The sequence below is a fragment of the Meriones unguiculatus genome, chromosome 10 (genome assembly GCF_030254825.1).
Source record: "Meriones unguiculatus strain TT.TT164.6M chromosome 10, Bangor_MerUng_6.1, whole genome shotgun sequence".
NCBI lineage: Eukaryota > Metazoa > Chordata > Mammalia > Rodentia > Muridae > Meriones > Meriones unguiculatus.
In genome coordinates, this window is record NC_083358.1 from 101,254,968 (window position 1) to 101,275,341 (window position 20,374).

The following is a 20,374-nucleotide window of genomic DNA, read 5'->3' on the forward strand; positions in this document are numbered from 1 at the left end:
TGGTCTGCAGGAGCCACAGTGCTTTTGACTGAGGAGCCAGCCATCCCTGCAGCACCACAGTGTGCTCGTGAATTAATACTTCTGTTGGCTTTCTGATGATCATCAGTGAAGTATCTATTTAAAGTTTTTAAAGATTCTCTGAACTTCTATAAAAATCATTATGCTTCAATATGTAGAAAGTTCTTTTAGTTTCTGGAGACAAGGAAGTCTATGATGAATGCTGTGTCTAGAATACTTTATTATCAATTGTTATTCTTAAATAATGTCAACTCAGTTTTATTAACTTTTCATTAGGTATAATTCATTGATCCTTACAGTATTTTGTCTTGATTGTCAAAAGCCATGATAGAGGTGCTAGAGAGATGACTCAGTAGTGAAAAGCACTGCCTTTGCGAAGATCCTAGTTGTTTCCCAGTACCCACATGATGGCTCAGAACCATCCATAACTCCAGGTCCAGGAGATCTGTGACTCCTTTCTTGCCTCTTCTAGCACTTGGACACATGTGGTGCACATACATACATGCAGGCAAAACACTCATACAGATAAAACAAGAACAAAAAATTAGAGTAAAATAGTTGCAAACATTACTTTCAGTTTTAGTGATGCTAAGTAAGAACTCTACCTTCAGCCTCTAGTTACACATTTTAAATAAAATGTCAATTTTAACAGAATTGTCTCACCCTTTTCTTGTATCTGTCCATCCCAGTAGAAGTTTATGGTAAAAAACAGTATGATTTTACATTTAGCCTTTTCTGTTGCAACTGGTTTTTAACATCTCAAAGGCCTTTAAAATAAGAGTTGGGTTAACTCCATTTTCCCTTAAAGAAATCCATCATGCTAGATAATTTGTGATTTGGGACTTTATTGTGATTTTTTTTAATCTTTTAATTATCTCTAAGCTAAAAGACTTTATTTTTATAAGTTAAAATCTCAAGTAGGTTTTAAAGATCTTAGAGTTATCAATAATTATGTCATATCTTAAAAGTTTTGAGTTTAAGAAAAGGAAATTATGAGTTAAAGTGTTGACTCAAATGATCATTTTTAGTTATACCTATATTGTGTTTTATCAAAACTAAACCTTTTCCTGAAGATATGTTGGTGACCAAGTTTTGGATATTGGCACCTATGCTGTTGTTTTAAATCGAAAAGGAGACACATTCTTTATTCATTCAAAAATCCTATGCAAATATCTCTCTTTCAGCCATGTACTTGCTATCCTCCAAGTTTTTGTCTAATATTTACAGAGAACTTGAGGCACCTGTCACCAAACTGTAAAATTACTTAATGAGCTCATTGGTTTTGTTATTGTTGTGCAGTGAGTATTGAGCATATTGATTATGTGTTAGGTTTTATCATCTTCTCAGCAGTGAACACATACTGGAGTATAAACAAAAGTAACAGTGTGATTTTGAATTGGGGGGATAGTGGGATACTCTGTATGATAGGGGTTCGGTATTCATCACTGTAGATGTCTTTAAGCTTATTTGTTTTAGTCACAGTAGTTCTCCCTCTTCTCAGCATCTATTTTGTTAGGACAAAGAGAGTAGTTGTTTGGGTATGTATTTATTACTAGGGCTTAAATGTTCTCTCTGAGCTTTAGAAACACTGATTGCCTGGTTATATTACTATCTCCCGTGTAGGTTCTTCGTATTCATATGTAGTAAAAAAGAACAAAAAGATTAGAGATGCAGTGTTATGAAATAGTAGGTAAAAGAACACAAAGATTAGAGATGCAGTGTTATGAAATAGTAGGTAAAAGGATGAACTGTCAGTGTTACGAAATAGTAGATAAAAGGATGAACTGTCTATAGTCTTGTTATGAAATCTTAGTCTGTATTTGTTGTTTCAAATAGAACACAATGTAGTCAGCTAGCTCTCTCTTCTACAGTAAGATAATCTTTTGTCTGAGCATTGGCCTTTTCTAATTATCTATAGTCTAGTCTAATGAACAATGTTTGCATTGCTTTTTCACTTAAACTTCAGTCTTTGTTACAAATTTGTAGTTTAAGATTTTTGCAATCTTTTGTTTACTTTTTCCTCAGAAATAATAAACACTTGACTGTCTTACTTATTCACACTGTATTTAGGAATCAACAAGTAGACTGACTGTTCTGATAAGTCAGTCTTTTGTTTCTTTGCTTTTTGTTTATTTGTTTCCCTTCAAAGAGCAGGAGTAAAGAATGAGTAAGGATTAGAGACTGCCAAAGCTAGAGCATGTGGGACCCACTGTATCCCAAGCCGGAGTTTTTGTATTTTTTCTGGTGCAACAGAAAGTCTTACACATACTATCACTGACCTAATCTGTTCTACATCTCACTCTAGTGACTGTGTGTGAGGGGCATGGAAGAAAGGAGTCAAATGGATGCAGGGAAGCGGATTAGAAGGCCATTTGTAGAATTCAGATGGGAAATGATGGTGGTAGACTCGATTAAGATGCCTCTGATGAAAATGGACAGCAGTGGCATATTATTTGGAAGTACAGCTGACAAAAATTGGTAATAGAAGACAGGTAGAAAGAGAAATCAAGGATGGCTTTTAGATTTGGGATTGTTCTTCCAGCCGAAGGTGCTGCTATGTTTTAAGAGAGAGAAAACTGGGGGAGAAGGTAGAAGAGTTTTGTTTTGTGTGTCTGAAATTTGAGGTACTTATCTGAAATCCCCAGATATGTCATCTGCAGTGTATATGAGTGAGGTAGGAGTTAAGTAAAGATAACTAAGGGATGAATATATGATCTGAATTGGGAGCTTTTAGGATATGATGGTATTTAAAGCCATGAGACTGAATGAAATTACTTTGAATGTTCATTATATTCTTTGCTCTATATGTTATCCTATCTCATAAAATTATACCCACATTATATTGTAGTCATTTATTTTAATTTCAGTACATATAATTTATTACTTTTCTTCTTATAGTTCAAATACTAATTTCCTTGTCTTGTTATTAGCTAAATGATTTAAAGATATTTGATCACTATTTTATATATTTAATGAATATATAATAGTTATATTTAATTTTCTGGGTTTTTTTTTTTGTAGGCAAAGTCATTAATAAAGATTTGAGGCACTACCTGAGTCTTCAGTTTCAGAAAGGATCAATTGACCACAAACTACAGCAAGTCATCAGAGATAATCTGTACTTGAGAACCATCCCATGTAAGTACATGATGCTTTAAGAGAAATGAGACAGAAATATCTTTACTTAAACATCTAGAAATAATTTATTGAAAAAATACATAAGTATGTGTTTGAGCATTGGGTAAAAGCACATGCTGCCAAGTCTGAGCATGATTTCCCAAGCCCACCTGGTGGGAGAAGAGAACCAGCTCCCACCAGTTGTCCTCCGACCTCCACATGCCATGCAGGTACCTGTGTGCGGGGGGGTATGTCTGCACATGCACATACACACAACGCACACCCATGTACACATACTAATTAAATATAAAAATGTATTTTGTATGAAATTGTGAAGACTAACTTGAAGATGAGTGAAACAAAAATTGAATGAGGAGAAAATTCTTCTGAAGACTGCATGTAGTCAGTTTTAAGTAGAAAAAAAAATGAAAATTCCATATTATGTCTTCAAACAAAGTGATGACCAGTTTGAAAATATGTACTTACCTGTCCTTTAAAAATGAAAAAGTTGACATTTTTATTATTTTGTGTGCATGAGTGTTTTTCTTGCATGTGTGTATGTGTACCTCATGCATGCAGTAACCTCTGAGGCCAGAAGAGGGCATCAGGTATCTTGGTAGTGGCATTATAGATGATGTTAGCTGGGATGTCACATGTGTGCTGGGGATCAAACCCAGGTCCCCTGGGAGGGCAGTCAGTGCTCTTAACCGCTGAGTCATATTGCTACAGCTCCTGTTTACCTTCTCTTAACTAGATTTTATTCTTAAAAAAAAAATTTTAAAAGCTTCTGCCTTATACACTAAAAATAAGTAATTAAAACATTACAAGCTATAAAATCTACTCATCCCCAATGAGGGAGGGAAGCACACATTGCCTTCTGTGTATAATTTATTTTGAATTTTTTATCAAGTTATTGGTCTTAATACAGAATCTGGATATTGATGTGCTGGCCTTTTTTGTTTTCAGTATGTAATGAGAAGTCATACATGCTAAGTTTTTACTTCAGTTAGTATGGGTCTTGGGAAGAATAAAAATAAACACATGTAAAAGCATTCTTTTTGTCCTAGTTACATTTCTGTTGTGTGAAGAGACATCATGATCAGGGCAATTTATGCAAAAAAACTTTTAATTGAGGCTTATTAACCATTTGAGAGAGTTCATCTATGATTTACAGAGGGAGCATGACAGCTGGTAAGCAGGCGTGGTGCTGGAGCAGTAGCTGAGAGCTTCTATCTTTTCTACAAATTAGAGGAAGAGAGAGCTAGCTGAATGCCCTGAGCTTTTGAAACTTCAAGCTCACCCTCTATGACACACCTTCTCCAACAAAGTTGACACCTCTTAATTCTTCCTAAAAGTCCTACCAATTGGACATCAAACATTCAAGTGTATGAGTCTCTGGGAACCATTCTCATTCAAACCACCACAGTTTTCCTTTTCAGTACATTTATGGATTCTTTTGGATACTACCTTTTATTCTGGAGTTCTTGGTTGCCTTTTCTTTTGTTTACTCTTAATGGCTAGTCTATTACCAAAGATTTCTTATTATGTTTCAGAATTATAGTTCCTCTATATTTAGATCCTTATCTTTTCTTGCTTAAGTTATTTTCCCTTCTCCTTCAACTTCCCTCCATCTCTTCCAACAAAGAGCATTGTGTAGTAGCAAAGAGTGAAATAAAAGAATTTGGAACCTTGACTTTAGCGTCCTACAAGCAGCTTCAAGTTGGGCAAGAACATTAATGTTGCTGAGACTCACAATTTTTGTATTTAAAAGGAGCAAGAGCCACCTCATTGAGTTGCTATTACAATTTCACTGAAAACGTGTAGGCAAGCATGTGACCTAGAATAGGCCCACAGGTAGTAGCTAACTCCCTCTCCAATCTGAAATCTCCTGTCTTGTCACTACAGTCTAGCCTATCTTTTGTGGATGTTGTCGTGTAAGACTCTTCTTTTTTTAAAGTCCACACCTGACTCTTGACTTTTTGTCCTCTTAAGATTTCCAGACTGTAGGATAAAGTTCAGATTCCTTAATCTGGTACAAAATATGTTTGTTTTTAAATAACTCCTTATCCATACTGTGTTTCTATAAATCTTCTTTGCCAGGTTTCAGAATTTCCACTCTATCTAATTTATGTTTATATGATGTGCCGTTGTCAATCTTCTTAAAGTTTCTGAATTGCTTTGCAAATAGTTCTGAATTTACTCAATAGCCAGTGTGAAACTACTGATAGCTTATTATCTTTAGCCTCACTGTCTTGTTTTTCTCATCTGCCTTCTATATAAGATGTTTTGCTTTGCAGTTTATTTAGTTTTTCTCTTTAGAAAAGTTTGTGTCTTTATTCTATAAATTAGCTTTATGCTTTTCTGTGATATGCTTTTTCTTCCTCCTCTATTGTGTTTTTGTCTCTTTATTAGTAGTACTGTTTACTTTCAATAGAAAGATTCAGCAAGTCAGAAGACTTACTCTATTTTGCATGTTTTGTTCACTTTTACTCTGCCCCCCCCCCCAAAAAAAAAAAAAAAAAAAAAAACTATTGTGTATCTAAGGCTGGCCTTGAGCTCGCCACATTGCCAAGATGATCTTGAAGTTCTCCTCCTCCCCCATCTCCATCTTCTCAGTGCTGGGACTACAGGTGTGTATCAATCATTACACTTTTAAAAAATGTAGTTCTGGAAGCTAAACGGCTGCTGCATACTGGGCACTGCATTCTACCAGTGAAGCTACATCACCAGCCCTGCTTCTGGTACTTGAGTTGTGCTTACATTTTCAAAGCAAACAGCCATTATATTATTGTACTCTCACCTTTATAATCATCATTTATTCATATTCTTTGAGTAACTACATATTTAATCTCCCTACCAAGTCCATGTTGTTGTTTTTTTAAATCAGTAGTTATGATTGTTCAAAGCTTGTTCTATGCTAGAGTTTCCAAGAAAAGTTCTTAGCAGTTTGTGGCTAAGAAACTGCTTTATACTTTTACATTTCTACTTTAATGTTCATTTGGATAGATATTAAATTTGGGATCTTATTTTCTTTCCTTGACTGTGTTCAGTAAAGCAAGCAGTTATCTAATTGTTTCCTGGCATAAAGCCTTGCTTAAAAAGGTTTTATAGCAATCTGATTTTTATTCACTCTTAAGTAACTTGCTATTATATCTTTTGAACATCTCAGGATAGCATTTTATTTATTTTATAGCATTACTTTATTGAAACAAACTCATAAATAAAAATATCACACAGCTAGATTATGGTAGGCACTCAAATACTTTCTAGTCCCTAATTTGATATGTGTCAATAACTTGTATATAGTTAGGATGACCATCCTACAGCCATCGAGCTTAGCTTTCACTCTCAATTACAGCTTTATCCAATGATCTGCCACAAAAAGGAAAAACACAACAGAGTTGAAATTATAATAACAATTCGCTTTATATCCTCTATTAGGACTCATGTGTCCTTTTTCTTGTTTTCCATCTTTCCTCATCATCTAATATTATCTTTTCTTGTTCTTCTCACTTAAAAAAACTTTAATCTAAAAAAAAAAATCATTCACCAAAATTAACCAGACCTAAAGTCTATACATCTCAGTGAACTTCTGTGTAGTTTGAATAGCCATTTGGAATGGAAGCTGTGTCATTCCAGATTCTATTTATATGTTCACTACTGGATATATTTTTTATGCACTTATCTATTAGCAAAACCACAAGAGAACACAACGTCTAAACATTAGGGATGAGAAGGACTGAATGCAGTTAGTGGATACCAGTTATAAAATTGGCTATAAAGCTAGTTATTTTAAAAATAATTCTTTACTAAAGAATTTAGAATTCTTTACTAAAGCTGATTTTAACTTTGTTGTGGAGTTTTCAGGATAATGTTTTTAAGTTTCATAGATCTAGAGATCCTTTTTCCCTTTTTAAAATATATTATAGAAAGATGAAGATGTACCCTCTAAGACTGTCTTCCTTACTGCCATCTGCCCCTATCATTTGTTACCTTGTAGTTTGCCTTGTTATCTCAGGTTTGCCTTTTTTCCTCAGTGTCATGTTTTGTTGTAGAAAGAAGGTGTGGTCTAAATAGTTTTAGTTCATAGGCCCAGGGAGTTGCACACTTTCAGAATTTAATTTAATAGGACTCCTTCGCTTACTCTCAAATGAAGTGTCTAAAAATTCCTTCCTTAACCTGGAAACAATGATGCATTAGTAGCATTTAGCAAGTCGAATGGTCACATCTAAATACCATTCTTTACTAAAAGAATTTCAGATCTATATGGAAAAAATGCAATCACAGGTCTGAAACAATAAAAGTATAAATGAGTCTAAAATATCTAGTTATACCAGAAAGTATATAAGTGCTTAAAACATTATGCAGCTATGCCAGAATTACTTAAACACCACAAAGAAGAGAAATTTACTGACTAAAGTCTGAGATCATTAGAAGAGAGAGGTGTGGGAGGATAGATAAATGACATATGAGCAGACAGACACTCCTATGGGAGATTATGGACTACAGTACAACAGGATCATGGTCCTTAAGAGATGAAAAGACTGTGCAGTGAGGAGTCATATTTTCTCATATTTCTGCCTACAGGCATTTTCTGTATTATAGCATCAAGGATAGCAGGGCAAAAATGACAGGCTCTGAGCAGAGAGAATAGAATTCTAGGTTCAAGAAGCCTAAATATCTAGAGAACTCTTTGGAAACTATAGGGTTAACCATTATCAGTGCATTCTTATTCTGGACTTGGAGATACTTGAATTCTAAGCAGCCTGAACAGAGGAACCCCACTTGAACAAAGTTAAATTATGCACCGCCTCAAAGATCAGTGAATATGCATGTAACTTGTCAGCCAGAAAGAGGAAGATTTTTTTTAATGTTACAACCAAATAGAGACACCAGATATTAAAATATTCATTCTAATATCTAATAAAAACCACTGTACGTGAAAACAATATGTGATATGATCTAGGAAGATGTGATCTAGATGACTTCTTAAAATAAAAGTCAGCTGATAAAAAAATGTAGAAATGATACATGATAACATTCCATCACACAAGGAATTTTAGAGCTTTTAAAATATGTTCAAGGATTAAACCATAAAATGAACACAGTGAAGGGAAAATGTAACAGCAAAAGGATGTAAAACTTAAAATAAAAACTCACTGGAGAGATATAAAAGCAGATCCCAGAATGCAGAAGTGAAGCTCAATGAGTGTGAGTGAGCACTTAGCAATGTAAACTAATCAAACAGGAACATAGAGGAAAGAAGCTGAAAGGGGAAACCTGAAAGGAGGCAGGGGTTCTGCCATGATTGACCAACAGCCAGTCAGCTTACCTTTGTCAGAAACAGTGAGGCGAGACAAGATCCAGTGACATAAGTGGCCACTGAAATGCAGACAGAGCTGCAGCTGTTCGTACTTAGCTGTAGAACCATATCAAGCCAAGGTTGGGAAAGCAGGAAGAACACAAGTTAGCTGGTCTTGCTAACTTCCCTGAAAACTCACCTTGTAAAGGTAAGAAATTCACAGACCCCCAGGCAGAAGAAGCTTAATAGAAATCATAGAGAGGCACTTCATAATCTAATTGCTTAAAACCAGGGTCCAAGAGAAAATGTAAATGGCTGTTAGAGAGAAAGAAGATACATTACATGCAAGGGAGCAAAGGATTGCTACAGAGATGGAATAACACAAGCCCGAGTCTAACAACTGAAGTCTTTAACACATTAAAAAGAAAAAAAAAAAAGAATCAACATATATATCTATATATAACAGAATTATCTTTGAAAAGTTGGGTTTTTTTTTTTTCAGATAAAAATGGAGGAATTTTTCAGCAGCAGAATTATTAAAAGAAATAGTAAATTCTGCAATTGGAAATGATAAAGTAGCTATCATAGTTTAGTATTTTCATATCTTTAGTAATTTTTAAATTAAAAATAATAAAATAAACAGGAAACAAGAACAGCACTCTAGCAATATGACTAGTTACTATTTATTTGACTATGTTGCTCAGCAGTAGTCCAGTGTGCATTCTTTTCTAGTAGACAGGGAATGTTCAGACTAGTGTTCTGAACCACAAAAGGAGACTCAGTGAAAGTAAGGATGTTTACATCATGCAAAGTATGTTACCTGACTATAGTGAAAATACAACAATAATAATAGTGATATTATTATTGGTTTTTTTGAGACAGGGTTTCTCTGTAGAGCCTTGGCTGTCCTGGACTCGCTTTGTGTCCTGGGTAGCCTCAAACTCAGCAAAATTTGAAATTATTAACAGAATGAAATCTAGAAAATCTCCAGATATTTAGAAATTGAGTAATATAACTAACCCATATATCAAAAAAAAAAAAAAAATCATGTGGGGCATACACGGCAACAGAGCAGAAACATCAAACACATTGAATCAGAAATTTTAGGATAGGTAGAGCACCACTTAGAGATAAACATAATATTAAATATTTGTATTATTAAGTAACAAAGCTCTCAAATGATACATTTGTCTTAAGAATGGAAAGAAAAAGAACAGGATAAAGCAAAACTAGCTAGGAAGGAAATTAATAGAAAAGCAAAAATCAGTGAACATAGAGAAAAATAAATAGAGAAAAACAAACTAAACATTGATTTTTTTTTTTACATCAATGTGATTGATAACCTTATAAGCAAACTACCCAGGAAAAAGAGAAAGAAATTAGCTTAAGGATGAAGTGATGACATCAGTAAGATTCCTCTGTGTATTATGTGGATATTAAAACTATCCTGAGCAATTTTATGCTGAAATAAACTGCGACTTGTATGAGATGAACAAATTCTTCAGAAGGTAGAGTTCCTAGCGCTCGCTGTGAGGCGCAGAAGAGCCTCCACATAAGCAGCAGCGCCTGCGGGGGCTGGTAGCGCTTTGAGTTCTACGGACTGTTACCGCATTGTGGGGGTTTCTGTGGCCCAGCCACCTTCCTCAGTTGATACAAGACGTTTCTGGCAAGTCCAGCCAGCATTCTTGTTGATTTTCTGTTAACTTACAAACACTCTACCCACCAGCACTCCCATGGGTGGGTTGCTGGTGAGTCACAGTAGTATCCCAGACTCTTCTCTCTGCCTGCCAGCCTTGACCCACTGAACCAGCACTGTCGCCAGGCAACCTGGCAAGATTGTTTACTCAGTGGGCTGTTACCACACCTGCTTGAATGACATCTAAAATAAAGATCTGGGGAAGTGTTTCTCCATGGCAGGCTGTTGGCACTTGGGTATTCTTCCTCAGGTTTAGGTGGTATTTTTTCAGAGTTATCTTTTAGCTCCACTTTTAGAATTTTTGTTAAATTTCAATTAATTGTCTGTAAATACTGTGCATAGTGCTTTAAACCTGCCCTGTTCAAATCACCATGTGATTTTTTTTTCCTTTCTGGATTCTGATATTATATTATTTATATAATTTACTCACTTTGTATCCCAGCTATAGCCTCCTATCTCATCCCCTCCCAATCCTATACTCTCTCCCTTTTCTCCTCCCACGATCCTCCCCAAGTCCACTGATAGGGGAGGTCCTCCTCACCTTCCATCTGACCCTAGCCTATCATCTTATCAGGACTGGCTGTATTGTCTTCCTCTGTGACTTGGTAAGGCTGCCCCCACACCCCTCACAGGGAGGTGATCAAAGAGTCAGCCCGAGTTCATGTCAGAGACAGCCCCTGTTCTCCTTACTAGGGATTCCACTTGGAGACTGAGCTGCCATAGGCTATATCTGTGCAGGGGTTCTAGGTTATCTCCATGCATGGTCCTTGGTTGGAGTATCAGTCTCACAAAAGACCCCTGTGCCCCAATTTTTTGGTTCTGTTGTTTTCCTTGTGGAGCTCCTGTCCCCTCCAGGTCTTTCATCCCCCACCCCAGCACCCCTCCTTTCATAAGATTCTCTGCCCAAAGTTTGGCTATGAGTGTCAGCACCTGCTTCGATACCTTCTGGGTAGAGTCTTTTAGAGGCCCTCTGTGGTAGGCTCCTGTCTTGTTCCCTGTTTTCTCCCTTTTCTGATGTCCAATCCCATATGCCTTCCTAAATGAGGATTGATCATCTTACCATGGTCCTCCTTCTTGCTTAGTTTCTGTAAAGCAAAGGACAATGCCATCAGAACAAAACAACAGCCTACAGAATGGGAATGGATCTTCACTAGCCCTATATCTGACAGAGGGCTAATATCCGGAATATATAAAGAACTCAAGAAGTTAAACAGCAACAAATCAAGTAATCCAGTTAAAAAATGGGGTACAGAGCTAAACAGAGAATTCTCAATAGAAGAATATCAAATGGCAGAGAAACACTTACATGCTCAGTGTCCTTAGTCATCAGGGAGATGCAAATCAAAACGACCCTGAGATTTTACCTTACACCTATCAGAATGGCTAAGATCAAAAACTCAAGTGTCAACACATGCTGGAGAGGATGTGGAGAACGAAGGGATCTTCAGAGGAGTTTAGTTGCATTCCTGGTCTAGAACCAGTGATGAGTTCTTTGCAGGAGGGAAGTAAGAGACATGTCGCTCATGACAAACTGAGGCATTGCAGTTGAATCGTGGGATCACTTGTGGTTTGACTATGACAGAATGTCAAATAAAGCCAGTACCTTGGGAGCCTAAGTGGCTGCTGCACTTGATCGATATAACAGTAATAATAGCTATAAACATCGTGATGGGGGTGGAGTGTTGCATAGGAAATCCTGTGCTACAGAGAAAAAGTAGTATGCTTTGATCTAATATTTTATTATTTTGAGATTTTAATAACATTTGAATGATCGCCATCCAATACAGATACTTAATATAGAAAATCTGTTTTTAAATGGACCATTGGTACAATATAAGTGCCAAGTAAATAATTTAAAGCCATGTTTGGTACCTCATGCCTGTAATTCCAGTAGTTGGGAAGCTAAAGCAAGAGGGTGCCAACAAGTTTAAGATCAGCTTGGGCTTTAGAGAAAGACCTTATTTTTAAAAAATCTGTAAAATTTGCAAATATAATGACATAAAGTATGAATTTTTTACTCCCAAAATGAAAGTATAAGACATATTAAGCATCCATTATATTATTTGATGACCTTTGATCCTGGCAAATATTCCAGATATAGAAAATTTTAATTTGATTTTATAGTAATATTCTCAGCTCATTAAAAGAATGTTCAAAAATGTTTTCACATTGGATGGGTTCTATCTTGTTTGGTTTTATCTTGAAATATCCAGTGCTTTTACTTTAAAATTTCAGTTTTGATATCATATAGTAGTGCTCACCAATATTAACTACTTCTCTTTTCATTTCTTCTGCTACAGTATCTATGAAGAGTTGAATTGTACAGCAAATACTCGTAGTGGAAAATGCCGGGGGCTATTACTGAGTGATATTCAAATAAGCAACCTTCAGATCTCTCAGCAAGGTTAATAGCATTACATGGAGTCCTGTGTTGAAACTGCCAATTTAACGACTTAGATTCCAAAACCTGTTATTTCTTGAAATGGCACCCATGGGATTTATATGAAGTATAGTTATACATATGATTATACTCATGTTGCTTTTGTAAGAAAGCCCTACCATTATCAGACAGGGCCTCGCAAACACACTTGTAGGAGTAGCTGCTGCTGAGACTGACTGAGCAGATTTTAACGCTTCTGCCCTGTGTTGCCAGGACATCCCAGTCTCAACAGTTGACACTGGCTTTCAGATTGTCCATGCTTAACTTCAGTTGATTGTAGTGGGATTTATTCTGTGTGCTGGCCCTTTAAAGGACCCTATGCCCTCCAGGGTTAGTCACCTCTTGGACTTCTGGAAACAGGAGAGTATATAAAAAGCCAGCAGAGGCTGAGGGAGGGAGTAGGATTGGAGAGTAGGCAGGAGTAGGGTCCAGGAGACAGAAGAGTAGGGTCAGAGAAGACAGTTTGTGCAGGAAATAAGAAGAGAGAGTAGGGCTAGAGAGAAGAAAAGATTGAGCAGAGTGAAAGTAAGAGACTTTTGAGAGTTAATTGGGCTAGGAGAGTAAGAAGACAGTTGGTGACAGCTGAGCCAGGAGAGGCTGAGCTGAGCCAGAGAAGATATTGGTAGGAGAAGAACCCACAAAGTAGCTAAAGAAAAAATAAAGCTGCAGTTGGTAGCAATCAGTTTCTTTAAACCAATAGCTTTAAATCAAATTGTTAAGATTAATTCTCACAGAATTACAATGTAATTTATCTCATTTTTCTTATTAATTGATTTTATTTTTTAGGATTTAGGAAATTTACTGATTTCACAAGTAAACTTGAAAAGAGAATTACTATATGCAAACACTAATATAAATCAGCTATGGTTCTTATATACTTGTGGGAGTGCAGAATAATTCATCTTCTTAGAAAAATAAAATAGAAAATTAAATATACATTTACTTTATGATTCAGTACTTTTGCTCTTCGGCATTAACCCATTATAAATTTAAATGTATCTATTTAAAGACTTATAAATTCTTGGTTTCTTTAGCTCCAGTGCCCATCACTGGTAAATAGATCATCAGATATTGGTATCTCTTTATAGAGGTGTTCTACTCATAAACAAAAGGAAATTTAGCACCAAAAAAATAAAAGAGGTTTTTGTTTGTTTTGTTTTGTTTGTTTGTTTGGAGAAAGTGTCTTTCTGTTTAGTCCTAGCTGTCCTGGAACTCTGTAATGTAGACCAGGCTGATCTTGAACTCACAGAGACCTGCCTGCCTTTCCCTCCCACGTGCTGGGATTAGAGGCATGTATCACCACCCAGCCTAAAACAGAGAACTTTAATAACACAATAGACCAAATGGACCTAACAATAACATACAGAGCTCTCTACACAACAGTAGCAGCATACACATCCTTAAACAGTCTCAGACCCACACATACAATCTCTTTAACAAATTAAAAAACTTAAAACATATGAGGTATGTCTTCTGACCATAGTAAAATGAAACTACTCACAGAAAATCAGGAAAATCTACAGATATGTGGACATTAAAACAGTGCATCTTTAAATAACAAGTGGCTGAAAATAGAAATTGCATCAGAATTGAGAACATATCTGGCACTAATAAAAATGAAGATATAACATACCAAAGCTTACGGAATGTGGTGAAAGCTAAGAGGGAAAGCAATCACCTGAAAACTCTAAACTTTGTACTTGACGGGAGAAAATGGGGAGAAGCTAAACCCAAAGTCAGCAAAAGGAAGGGATAATAATGATGAAAACAGAGATAATGAAATACAAAATAGAAAAACAATAGAAGAAATGAGTAAAGCCAATGTTGTGAAAAGATTAACAGTTAACAAAGCAAAACTTAGTGTCTAAGAGAAAGTGGAGACATGAAAACTGATGTGAGAGTTAGGACTTATACAGTAGGGAGTTAGTGACTAGAAGAGATAGGAAAGTGGCTAGAAACAAACCCTGCCGGGACCCAACCATAAAAACAAAAACAGCAACAACAACAAAAAACCATACATGAAGACCTGTAGCTATTGGGGAAATTGAAACAGTACTTTTAAATAAAAAAAGCCTAAATCCATTATAAATATTGACCCCTAAATCTCAAAATATTAGTGAACCTAATTCAGTTAAAACGGCAACATGTAATGAATAAGTGGGATTTGTGCCTGCAATCTAAATATAGTTTAACTTATAAATCAGTAAATGTACATAAAAAATCTCAGTTAACACAGCGAAAGTACTTTATAGAATTTAATGTTCTATTATGATTAAAAATTACCATACTCATCAGAGTAGTAATATAAGAAAAGGAAACTACCTCAGTGTAATGAAGACTGTCTGAAAAGCCTATGATTAGCATCCTACTCAACAGTAGGCTTTCTCTGTGAGGCAACCTGTGAGGGATGTTTACTTGCTACTCTACTGTTCAACTTAGTACTTAGAATTCTAGTCAGAGCAATCAAACAACAAGAAGAAGTAGAAGTCATTCTGCTTGGAAGAGAATTGAAATTATCTTTTTTTCATAAATGATATGTCAAAAGAAAAAATTGAACATGGGTGAATTTTAAGCCACATACCAGACTAAACAGGCCAGGTGCAAACAATTATAGTAGTCAACTAGTCATACTACTCCTTGCACGGGAGATTCTATTAAAAGCAAAACTGTTCTGTCAGTAGCTAAGTTGCTGCCATTGTGAAACCACAATTCCTAATTGTCTGAGAAAGCGCCAGATGGACTTCCAAAGTGGTTGTCCAAGTTTACATTTTCGCCAGCAATGGAGGAGGGTTCCCCTTTCTCCACATCCTCTCCAGGACAAAGCATGAGGACCACTTCAAGTCTGACAACAGCCAGAGCTGAACAGTGAAATCTTGTCTCAAAAGAATGAAACACCTAGAAGTTAACCTAAGAAAGTATACGATTTCTTTATAAGACTAAAAATATATGAACAAACTGATAGAAATTGCCTTTAAACATTTCTATTGTGTTTATTTCCTTACTTTTGAGGGAGAGAGTGCAGGCCAAAGGACAGCATGAGGGAGTCAGTTCTCCCTACCACATGGGTCATGGAATCAAACTCAGGCTGAAGGCACTCTGCCTAGACGAGCCATGTTGCCAGGCCAATAGAAATTTCTGGTTCTTGGATTTTGCGCTCTGCCTTCTTTTTGTGTATCTGATTCTAGAAGTTATAGGGGAAAGCTGTTACTAGAAAATAAGTTTGGAATGCTGCATATCAGATAATCATGAAAATGGAATAATTATAGCATCATAATAATAGAATGTAACAGAAAGCCGTGGCAAATACTCAGCTGTACAGAATTGTTGTGACTGCTGAGAAGGTGCACCATTGACTTTAATAAATCCTAGTGGGTGTCGGTGGACTAAATGAGAACTAAGACCGCTTGTTCCTGTGCTTCCCCCTCCACTCTCCACAGCTGCTACCTTTACTAAGGAACTGGACATCGGTCTGACTTTGTTGCGGTGCTTTCTAAGGCAGTGGGTGGCTTATCCACTCAGTATGTGCTGCACAACCATGAGGACTGGAGCTGGATCCCAGCACCATGTAGTAAACCACGCATTCTGGGATTATCTAATTGTAGCACAGATGAGGGAGGTGAGGAGGAGAAGGATCACCAGACCTTGCTTGCTTCCAGCCTAGCTGTGGAAGCTTAAGCCCAAATTCAGCTAGAGACCCTGTCTGTCAACAGGCCCGGGGTGATGAAAAGGGCACAGTATGCTCTCATTTGTCCTTTGCACCTGTAGAACGCAGGCCTTGCACTTTCACACGTCTACACACATCCACCCATACACGTGCGTCATAGATGTGAGTACCCCCCACACAAACATTAAAAATTAACAAGTCAATCTTTTTAGAAAAAGAAATCAGAGTAAAAGGAGGTAATTTTTTTTTTTGCTATTTGTTTTTCTAATGCAAATTGGCTCTGATACAATTGGTAAGTTTGTGAATGATAGCAACAGATTGTATTAGTTCTTTTTTTCTTTTTCTTTTTTTATTTTCTTTTTATAATTATTTTACATTCCAAGGGTGCCCCTCCTCTCCACCCAGTCCCCCCTTCTCTTTTTCTTCCTCCTTCTTCTCTCCCTTTTCCCCAGAAAAGAACTCCTCTTATCATCCTTCCTGAGCACATCAAGTCACATCAGGACTGAGCATATCTTCATCCCCTGAGGCTGGGCAAGGCAGCCCTGCCAGGGGGAAGTGATCCAAAAGCAGGCAATAGAGTCCATGTTTGAAACACCCCCACCTTCACCGGGCAACCCGTATGAAGACCAAGAAGCCCACTGGCTGCGTGTGTGCCGGAGGAAGAAGCCCGCTGGCTGCATGTGTGCCTGAGGCCCAGGTCTAGACCATGCCTGCTCCTTGGTGGGTGTCTCAGTCTCTGAAAGCCCCCACAGGACAGGCTTAGTTGTCTCTGGTGTTCTTCTTGTGAGGTTCCTGTCCCCTCCAGGCATGAAGACTGAAGCGACCACCTCCTAGCCAGGCAGGACTAGTGGAAGGAGGGGAGCAACAAACCCCTGACAAAACCTGTGATCCAAAACGTACCCTGCCTACCAGAAGTGCAGGGTTAACGAGGGAACAGAGATGGAGGGAAAGTCCAGCCAATAATTGTCAGTTATTTTTACGAACATGTGTAAATAAATAAATACATTCTTCTCACTCCATATAATATTATGCCTATGTGTGTGTGTTCAGAGAAGACCACTGGGTCTTGGGCAGCCAATCGATGTGTTGTTCTTCATTTCCTGGGAAGACCTTTTCTCATGCTCTCAGCACTCCTTAGTTGCCTGTAGTCCTTTGTGTAGGGATGATGCTCCTCAGCTTCCCCCTGTATATGTTAATGTGTCTATCGTTGTCAGCTCACCTTCAGGCAGTCATGTTGGTGAGACTTTATGGTTGTGTTAGTTCTTGTGCATAAGCTTGATGTCTTATTGTCAAAAGGCAGCAAGAAATCAGAATAAATGAACATAGCTGAATGCTGTACCTGAAGGAAAGTAGAAGCCATGGTGCCCATTCACTTCAATGGGACTCTGTTCTCTGATCATAATGGTTAGTCTTAAAATTACATATCACACAATTTGCCCCATCGTTTTGAAAAGAAATATCTTGCTTATTCTGGTACTTTTTGTTAGTAATTTAGTATTCCTTTTCAACTGCAGTAATATTTTAATTAGAACTATTTTGTGTTTTGCTTGTAGGATCCTAATAGTTTTTGAAAGGTTATCTCTGGCTCTGTTTTCTCTGTAATGTATATTGGGCATATATGCAGAAGAAAGTGCTTTCAGGAAATCATACTTCATAGAAATGTTCCATCTGTAATACCTATCTAGAAAAGAGACTACAAAACTTTATTAGTACTAAAAGTTATTTCATTTTCTAAAATATTTACAATGGGGCAAAATCTTAAAATAGATTTTTAAATTTTTAAATAATTTTTAGAGATTAAATGATGGTGCATTGTACAGACACCTGGATGATCAGATTTGATGATTTATTATAGTATCAAAAACATAAAGACTTACAAGTTAATTTGGGGGGGTGGAACAGGATTTCTCTATGTACCTTTGGCTGTCCTGGACTCACTTTGTAGACCAGGCTGGCCTTGTACTCACAGAAATCCACCTGCCTCTGCCTCCCTGGGTACTGAGATTATGGGTGTGTATCACTGTACCTGTCTACAAATTAAAATTTTTAAAAGACAAACAATTTCAGTAGAGATGTGAAAAAGACATGAGGAGCTACTTTATAATAGGAAGTCTATATAGCTAGCGACTTAGTTCATTTTGTGTTGCTATAGGAGATTGCCGAGAATGGGAAGTTTACAAAGAAAAAGGGTTTTGGTTTCTTTTGGCTTTCTAGATTTTTTGACTCATGCATCTGGAAGTTCCAGAGCATGGTGCTGGCATATGCTTGGCTTCTGGTAAGAGCTTCGTAGCAGAAAGAAAAGTGGATGTTTCAATTAGGGTTTTTATTGCAGCAATGAAATACTATAACCAAAAAGCAGTTGGGGAGGAAAGGGTTTAATCAGATTTCACTTCCATATTGCTGTTCCATCAAAGGAAGTCAGACAGGAACTCAAACAGGGCAGGAACCTGGAGGCAGGAGCTGATGCAGAGGCCATGAAGGGGTGTTGCTAACTGACTTGCTGTCTCTGTCCTCCTCAGCTTGCTTCCTTATAGAACCCAGCACCACCAGCACAGGGATGGCACCACCAACAATGGGCTGAGCCCTCCCCCATTGACTACTAATTGAGAATATGCTTTACAGCTGGATCTCATAGAGAAACTTTCTCAACTGAGCCTTCTTCCTCTCTGATGATTCTAGCTTGTGTCAGGTTTGAGCAAAAGACACAGATGTACCAAAAAATGAGAGAAGTTAATAAGACTTCCTTTTTTTATGTTAACCCACTTTGACAGTAACTAATCTGCTCCTTATTTATCTGAAATAGAGTCTCACTATGTAGCCAGCTTGGCCCCCGGCTCTCAGTTCTTTCGTGTCTACCTCCCTGTCTCTGGATTACAGGCAGGGTTTAAACACCATTCCTTGCACTGGACAATTGACTCAGCTTTACAGGAATTACATTAGTCCCTTCATGACTAAATTCCCTGGATTTTTGTGTAGTTTGGGTTTTATTCTTTATTATTATTATTATTATTATTATTATTAGAAAGGGGTTGTGTGTGTTCTAAGTGTGCACATGGAGATCAGAGAACAACTTTTGATAGTAATTCTCTCTTGCCACCTTGGGATTTGAGGATGAAACTCAAGGCATCAAGCTTTCACCCACTTAGCCATCTCACTTAGCCTAAATTACCTTTTTTCTCTTTGAAAGTTTTGTACAACATGTTTTGATTATCCTAACCCTTTTCCCCACCTCTTAGCCAGATTTATCTTCCCAAAGATAAATTTCTCACCCAATTTTATGTTTTCTTCCCTCCCATCAAGACTAATCTGTGCTGCCCAAATATTCTTGCATGTGTGGCCTGTCACTGGAGCACTGTCAGCTTATGGGGTTACACTCTAAGACAATAGCTGAACCTGTGGTTCAGGACCCCCATTAGCATGGCATGTCAGATACCCTGCATATCAGCTATTACATTACGACTCAAGACAGTAGAAAAATTACAGTTATGAAGTAGCAATGAAATAATTTTATGATTGGGGTTCACCACAACATGAGAAACTGTATTAAATGGTCATAGTATTAGGAAGGTTAAGTTAAACAAAATAGAGATTACGTTTGAACATAAAAAGTGTCTTATTGCGTATTTGGGGAAAAGATAGGATTGTAATGTGCTGAACAGAGAATGGGGGGGTAGGGAGAAACTGAGTAAACAGACATCTTTGTTAAAAGGAGAACGGAACTATGTAACTTGTACACATAAAATATATAGAGAGAGTATCAAGAAACTAAAGACTTTTTTTATTAATTTTTATTTTTTTTTATTTTTATTTTTTTTTTTCAATGAAGTTTATTCAGGAACATTGAACAATCCTCGGACCCCGGGGAAAGCCAGCCCACAGCTTAAATAGCCTCTGGGTAGCCAACCCAGGCGTGCCACGGGGGCAATGCAGATAGGTCCACATACATGGAAGCAAGCCAGATCCTCAGCCTTAGCCAAATGTGGAATTGTTCATGACAGAGAGCACTCACCATCGGGAAGGTGGAAGGCGGAAACCAGCTCCATCTTTAAGTCATAGCATTCCGCAGCTCTCTACAGTTCCCCCTTTTTGTTTTAGACGCATCAGGCAAGAGTAGAGGTCTGATCTCTGATATTAGAA

The 20,374-nt window shown here is 37.2% G+C and overlaps 1 protein-coding gene across 2 annotated transcripts in view; it reads left to right on the forward strand.

Annotated features, from left to right (window-relative positions):
- Positions 1–20,374, forward strand: part of Magi3 (membrane associated guanylate kinase, WW and PDZ domain containing 3) — a 200,777-nt gene that overhangs the window by 94,583 nt on the left and 85,820 nt on the right. For both annotated transcript variants that reach the window (XM_060392945.1, XM_060392944.1), the window contains exon 2: positions 3,040–3,156. In XM_060392945.1, the coding sequence (XP_060248928.1) occupies positions 3,040–3,156 (117 nt within the window). The remainder of the gene's footprint in view (positions 1–3,039; positions 3,157–20,374) is intronic.